The sequence below is a fragment of the Sinocyclocheilus rhinocerous genome, unplaced genomic scaffold (genome assembly GCF_001515625.1).
Source record: "Sinocyclocheilus rhinocerous isolate Xijiao unplaced genomic scaffold, SAMN03320098_v1.1 scaffold1555, whole genome shotgun sequence".
Lineage (NCBI taxonomy): Eukaryota > Metazoa > Chordata > Actinopteri > Cypriniformes > Cyprinidae > Sinocyclocheilus > Sinocyclocheilus rhinocerous.
In genome coordinates this window covers 348,075-355,012 of record NW_015644043.1, presented here as the reverse complement: position 1 = coordinate 355,012, position 6,938 = coordinate 348,075, and the positions used below count along the sequence as shown (strand labels likewise).

The 6,938-nt window shown below is 36.0% G+C and overlaps 1 protein-coding gene across 1 annotated transcript in view; it reads right to left on the bottom strand.

Annotated features, from left to right (window-relative positions):
* tdrd7b (tudor domain containing 7 b) overlaps nucleotides 1-5,288 on the bottom strand; it is a 19,549-nt gene extending 14,261 nt beyond the window's left edge. The window contains exons 1-3 of the mRNA XM_016575499.1: nucleotides 5,196-5,288; nucleotides 1,843-2,049; nucleotides 1,613-1,757 (exon numbers count right to left, since the gene is read on the bottom strand). Of these exons, the coding sequence (XP_016430985.1) occupies nucleotides 1,613-1,757; nucleotides 1,843-2,049 (352 nt within the window). The 5' untranslated portion in view covers nucleotides 5,196-5,288. The remainder of the gene's footprint in view (nucleotides 1-1,612; nucleotides 1,758-1,842; nucleotides 2,050-5,195) is intronic.
* Between the last annotated feature and the right edge of the window lie 1,650 nt (nucleotides 5,289-6,938).

The following is a 6,938-nucleotide window of genomic DNA, read 5'->3' as shown; positions in this document are numbered from 1 at the left end:
ATGCAACGCAACGCGTAAAAAGACAGTACAAATCATTATAATCAGTAATTATGTCCCCACTGGATGCTATAAATGCCTCGTTTGTAATGGGTTTTATTGGTTTTGTCTCGTCGCTCCGGGACACGGCAACACAATATGTTAAGGGACGTAACATTTCCGTCAAACGCGTGAGGTATTCGGCCAATCACAACACACTGGACAGCTGGCCAATCAGAGCACACCTCGCTTTTCAGACCGATGAGCTTTGTAAAAATTGACGCGTTTCAGAAAGGCAGGGCATAGAGGAGAAACAATAATGTACAGTATGTGGAAAATAATGTGTTTTTGAACCTTAAACCACATAAACACATTTCATTACACCAAATAATGTTCTTTTTAGCAACATCATATGACCCATTTAAGTAAATAACATTTACAATTAACAACAATTAGCTAATATTAATAATATTACAATTAATAACAATTAACTAAATAACAATTACACACTGTGTCAACCAGACTATGACTTAAAACCCATCTTCTCTCATACACATTCAGTATGACATCATATCACTAACCTGACTGAAACAGAATGACATCATACCTTCCAACCCGGCAGTATACTCAGCCAGCTGCTTCCTAACAGCGCAAGCCGTCCAACCGGCCTAGCGTGGAAAAGTGGCAGCAATTTAACACCTTTATCACTGTCTACAGCCCTCCTGAGATAAGCGTTCCATAGACCGATAGTTTGTGCAAGACAGAGGATGGTGAGCTAAGAAGACAAAAACAGGCAGCAGCGGCAGTTGAGGCATTAAATCGCAGATGAGGGGGAAAAAAAGAAACGTTTTCAGACAATCTTCCCCTGAACAGCCACACAGGCTCTGCTGTATGTCTCCACAACACTGCAGTCTCCAGACCTCCCTCTCTCTCCCTCTCTCTCTCTCTCCCCGTCTAGATCAATACAGATTCCTGCTTCTGCTGTATCACGGCAAGCCAAGTACTGAGTCACTGATCAAGGGACAGCATGAGCCCTGAAAATGCTAAAGCTGACAGTGAGTTTGCAGTTCCCAGAACAGCTGCAACCTGTAATCTGAATGATCTAATGCAGAGCTTTATTCTTAGTAGTACATCCAGAACTGTGCTCACATCCTCAGAGGCCGTATGCACAACCAAAAAAGACACGGGATGCACAGGACACTAGCATACATCCTCTTTAAAATGTCTTCTGGATAACACATTTCAAGAAGTGTTGCATTCACAGTTGCATTTAACAAATCTGTAAACTGAAACAAAACAAAACATACCTTAATGTAATTTTTATTGAAGCTCGTATGCCATATTTACAGTAAATGTATTTGTAATTACACATTTTGTAAGGATTAGGTTGCAATTTAGTAAAATTTGAAATATATGAACTTTAAATGTAATATTAAATAACACTACAGTATTTCAGTCAACACATCAAAATACTGTAAGTGTACTTCTTTTAAGCATGGCAAAAGATTATTAATGATGATTTCAAATGTACTTTAAAGCAAAACTTTTACTATACATCCTCTATACAATGTCTTCAATGTCAATGTCATGAGTTACACTCACAGTCATATTTACCAAAACTAATTAAGAGTCTCACCGTTCAGTACAAGAGGAGCTGCAGGTTTGACTCTCATTTGACAGTTTACCACTTGAGGTCGGCCGGTCCGCTTCGCTGTGCGCTGACGGGCCGCAAGCTTAGTAATGTGGGTCATCTCGTTTCCTGTGGTAGCGTGGCACACCACCTATGGGTTTTTAACCATTTAAAGTTTTAGTATTCACATATACCTGCTGAATTACTGAATTTAAAAACGTAAGAGAGAGACTTACCTCCCGAGACTGCCCTTTATCCAGTTTCACGACTGAAGGCATGCTGTGCAGGAGGGCATCCAGCGTGGCATACCCCAACTGTTTATAAGGTATGAGCTCACCTGTCAGGTCTTTATACTCTACCTGCAGGTTAGACAGTGACACGCCACTCTTGCTGGACTGCAGCACCGCCCTTACCATCTTTTTCACCAGTTCCTCATCCGCCATCTGAAAAACAACAAGAAGTAATGGTGTTGGATCTGGTCTGGAGACACTACTGTTCAAAAGTTTGGGTTGGTAAGATATTTAATTTTTTTTTAAAGAAGTCTCTTATGTTCAACAAGGCTGCATTTATTTGATTAAAATATAATAAAAACAGTGATATTGTGAAATATTATGACAATTTAAAATAACTGTTCTGCATATATTTTGCATTGTATTTTATTGTATTATTGTATATGTATTTTATTTCTGTGATGGCAAATAAGCCATTACTCCAGTCTTCAGTGTCACATGATCCTTCAGAAATCATTCTAATATGCTGATTTGGTGCTCAAGTAATATTTCTTCTCATTATCTATTGAAAACAGTTGTGCTGCTTAATATTTTTGTGGAAACCAGTACACTTTTTTTTTCAGGATTCTTTGACTCTTTGAAAGTTTAAAAGAACAGCGTTTGAAATTGTTCATACCAATTTAAAAGTCTTTACTCTGAATTTAATCCACTCTGTCTGAACGAAAAGTATTAATTTCTTCTGTAAAAATCAATTTTACTGACCCCAAATTTTTGAATGGCAGTGTACCTTTACACTTGATACCAATAAAACAATTTTGCACCAACAGATCATTGTAAAGCCACATTGGCAGAATAAATGAGGCTAGGTGGTCAGAGGTCACACTTGACTGTTAATGGGTTTATGAGTCCTACACTGATCTCCTCTATGTTGAAGAGTGTTATTGATTACAACACATAGAAAGCTACTGGACATCAATGACCATATCTGATAGCTCACAAACAGTTAAATGTGTTTAGAATAGATCTCATCAAGTCTTGTTTATCCAAACTAACCAATGGCAAATAAGAGTATGTAACTGCCGTACTACTGGCATTTCATGTCATCTTATTCTTGGTATGGGCATAGTGGTATTGCTGATGTGACTAATGAATTGAGCAAAGCACACTAGCCGGTCACAACCAGACAGTTAAAGCTGCACAAATGGATCATGACATAACACATTGTTTATTCTTTTTATGGCCAGTAAAAATGGCTTATGTTCAAGAAAGCAAGAGCCAACACCAGCAGTTTAAATCAGGAAGTATCCATAGAGACCACATTCAAACCCCTGTGAAAGAGAAATACACTTTAGCATACTTTTAAAAAAGAGTATTATTATGAAAATAATATACTTTAAAAGAATATATTTAAGTGCGAACTGAATGTAATGTTTTCAAACACTTAACTGCATATAAACTGCATAATTATAGTTTCAATTTATACTAAATACAATTAGCTCAACTTTAGAGTGCTTTTTTGGCCCACTTGAGCAGGATTTACAGTAAGTAGGCTAAAGCTTTATATGTAATTTCATAATTACTTCTATTATCTTTGAAATATTGTTAAAGTATTCAGCTGAAGTCTTCTGTACTGACAAGAATTTGTGTTAAATATACTTTAAAGTCATTTTTATTGAAACTTGTATGTTTTTAAATATATTTGTAATGATTAAATTGCAATTTAGTACATTTAAAATAAGTTAACTTTGGAATATTAACAAACAGTTCAAACTATTATCAAGTACATTACATGTGCTTTAGTACTGCATGTTAGTCAACACATTAAAAGAAGTGTACGGGTAACAACATGAACGAACAATGAACAATACATTTATTACAATATTTGTTAATGTTAGTTAATGAAAATACAGTTGCTCATTGTTAGTTCATGTTAATTGACAGTGCATTAACTAATGTTAACAAACACAACTTTTGATTTTAATAATGCATTATTAAGCATCCATTTTGACAAGTGCCTTTTTTAAAAGTGTACTTAAGTGCCTTTAGAAACATAGTCATGAAAGTAACTTTAAGTATAGGTAAGTGGCCTTTTATTTCATAAATATTATATTATCTGCAAGTACAGTTTTTTTAAGTACACTACAGATGCACATTCAATAGTGTAACAAACAGCTACCCAACTTTTGCAATTAATGCAAACCTTAACCCATAATGTCAATCACTTGTTAGCATGTCATTATATCACACATATTTCATTACAATTTCTGTATTATCTTCTATTACTTAATAGTGGTGTACACATTTAAGCGACAATTTTAATGCATGTGCATTTCATAAATAAATCTCCTCTGTGACTGAATAAGTCCATAAGGCCCCTTTTTGCATACAATCACATCACAACTAATGCATTCCTCCACAAACTATTTGTTGTGGTACTACAGGTGTTTAGGAAAGTGCTGTATAGTGTTTTTGATGGCAAGTTGTCCTTAAGGAGAAAATTACATCTAATGTATTTATAGTGCAATATTTACCCCAAAAAAAGGGTCAAAATGATCTGAAGAAACCAGATCAGTTAAATAGGGTTGAGTATGCCTCTAATAAATGTCCTACTAAATCACGAAGGTAACTGACATTTCAGGTCAAGTACTGTAGTGACAGCAGTGTCATACAGTATAATAATTCATCGAAAACTACTTTAAGCAGCCATAAATAGGACTGCAATATTTTATTGTTGCGACCTTCCGTGTTATGTCAACACACCTGAAGCACAATGTGAGCATCTATGGCATGAAATGAAAGAGAAAGTAATGAGAATTGGCATTTCAGCGCTCGTGTGCACTACACGTTTAGAAAGTTGACGAGCTGTTTTCAGGACAGGTAAGAGACACACCCTTTATCCTGGACAACATTTTACGACGGTCGCCATCAAAAACACTTTATAGCTGTATTTTACACAGCTCTTTTATAGTCAGACGACTTTATTTAGGTGAGGTTAGATGTAAATTAGTGTATTTACAGCAGGATAGTTGACACAATGAGCATGCATCATATTTACAGTGTAACGTTACGTGTAAGTAACACCGGCCAACTAACTACTGTTGCGAGACTTATCCGCTCCCTCCGGCCATGAACTCCCAAATATCTCACTATAAACATCTTTTAAATGTGTATGCAGAGGTTTTATTTTACTGATTTGAACCGGGTGATTATTCGCAGTCTGTTTAGTTCACTGTCAATCAAAGTTACAGTAGTAGCTCTAAACTGACACTCATACGCGTCTATCTCTTCCACCAAAGCCGCTTAACTTAGATATAAAGCGGTGAGTTCAGATACTTTCACAGTAGTGTCTCAGGTCTTACCGCTCAATGGATGTGGGTCGGTCAGACCGGTTTAGGTGACAGTGACTGGCTCTGTGACACTGGTCGCAGTGCCCTCCTCGCGGTCTGTCAGAGCTGCGCACCATCCCATCAGTAATCACACAGAACGCGCATGCGCACTGCGCACCATCCCATCAGTAATCACACAGAACGCGCATGCGCACTACACACACACACAGCATAAGCAGGTACATAAGACTACTGCTGTACTACGTCCTTTACTGTGGTTTTACCAACATTCAAATGCTTCGTTTTCGCAGCATCTCGTTCCCTATTCAGGGAACCAAGGTTACATACGTAACAGAGATGTTTTCTACACTCAATAGGCCCACATAGAGATCAGTAAAAACATGCACTGCAAAAAGTGACTCTTTACCTAATTACTGCAGAAAAATAGAGAATCGATGCGTAGTTGTCAATATCAACTATTTAAACGATTCTGAGCCTATTATTTCTAATCCTAATTTAATGTTAAATTGCTTACCAAACCATATTTTAGCATAGTTTTGCACTGACTGTTCTATCAGAACAGCCAGCAGGTGGATTTCTCGATTTCAATGTTGCAAACTAATGAAGTTTCCACCAGAGGGCGCTTGGGTTCAAAATCCCGAATCTCCATTGAGCATTGTTCAAACCTGAGGCATTCATTCATTCATTCGTTCATTCATTCATTTCATTTCATTTGAACACTAAAAATGTAATCACTTCAATATTTTAATTACAAATAAGCTAAGAAGTTAATAGTAATCCAACTCTTAAAAACTAATTTAAACTGCCTTGTCCAGTATGTTACATGATTGTGATTGAGTCTGGATAATCACTTATATTTAAATAATGACATTGATAAACGTCAAAACCTACTGACTTTAAAATATAAAGTGAAAAAAAAAAAAATCATCAACCAGATACTCGATTAGGCTAATAATAACAGCCATTCTACCACAATCTGACCTGTTTGTTTGTTTTCTTTGTCCATAGAATACCCTCGTTCATTCTGTTCTCGCATGTTATTCTGTTGGATTAACTATTAGCCTATTAACTATTTTAAACTATTCTCATTTATGATCATGAATGCTTGCAAAGTGTCAAAACTTTGGTGTGTTTGTGGAACGTGCATACAAAATTTCTATTATGATTGTGATGTTTACAGGCAACTACACAGACCAGTGTATTGTGTTATGTCAGTTTCTCAACTTCCCTATGAGGGTATTCACAATTACATTAGACAGACATTTGTATCTGAGGAAACGTACACTGCATTGATCAGTACATATTCAGTTCACTGAGAGTGAGAATTGAACCCATGATCTTATAGCGTAGCGATGCACTAGTGTTTGAGCATCAGGAAAGCACACAGAAGTGCTTTCCCACATTTATTCGTTTAAAATGTTAAAGTTTTTCAAAACAAATGTTTAAAAAATAATTACAATACTTTTCATAATATTCACAAGTAATGAACAAAAAAAAATGTTAATAAAATAGTTCATTTTAAAAATCATATGTTCATGTGTTTATTTTATAATGTGCGCAAAAGCACTGAAAATTGGTTTTGGCAGTAAGCATTTTTGTTAACCTTGCCACGCACAAGTTTGAGTAGGCCTATAATAAAAGGGTTTTAAAACTCCACATAATTACACATAATACAAGGGTTTTAAAGGGGTCATATGATGCTTTTTTAAAGATCATTATTTGGTGTAGTTGGTGTAACAGAATATGGTGACATGC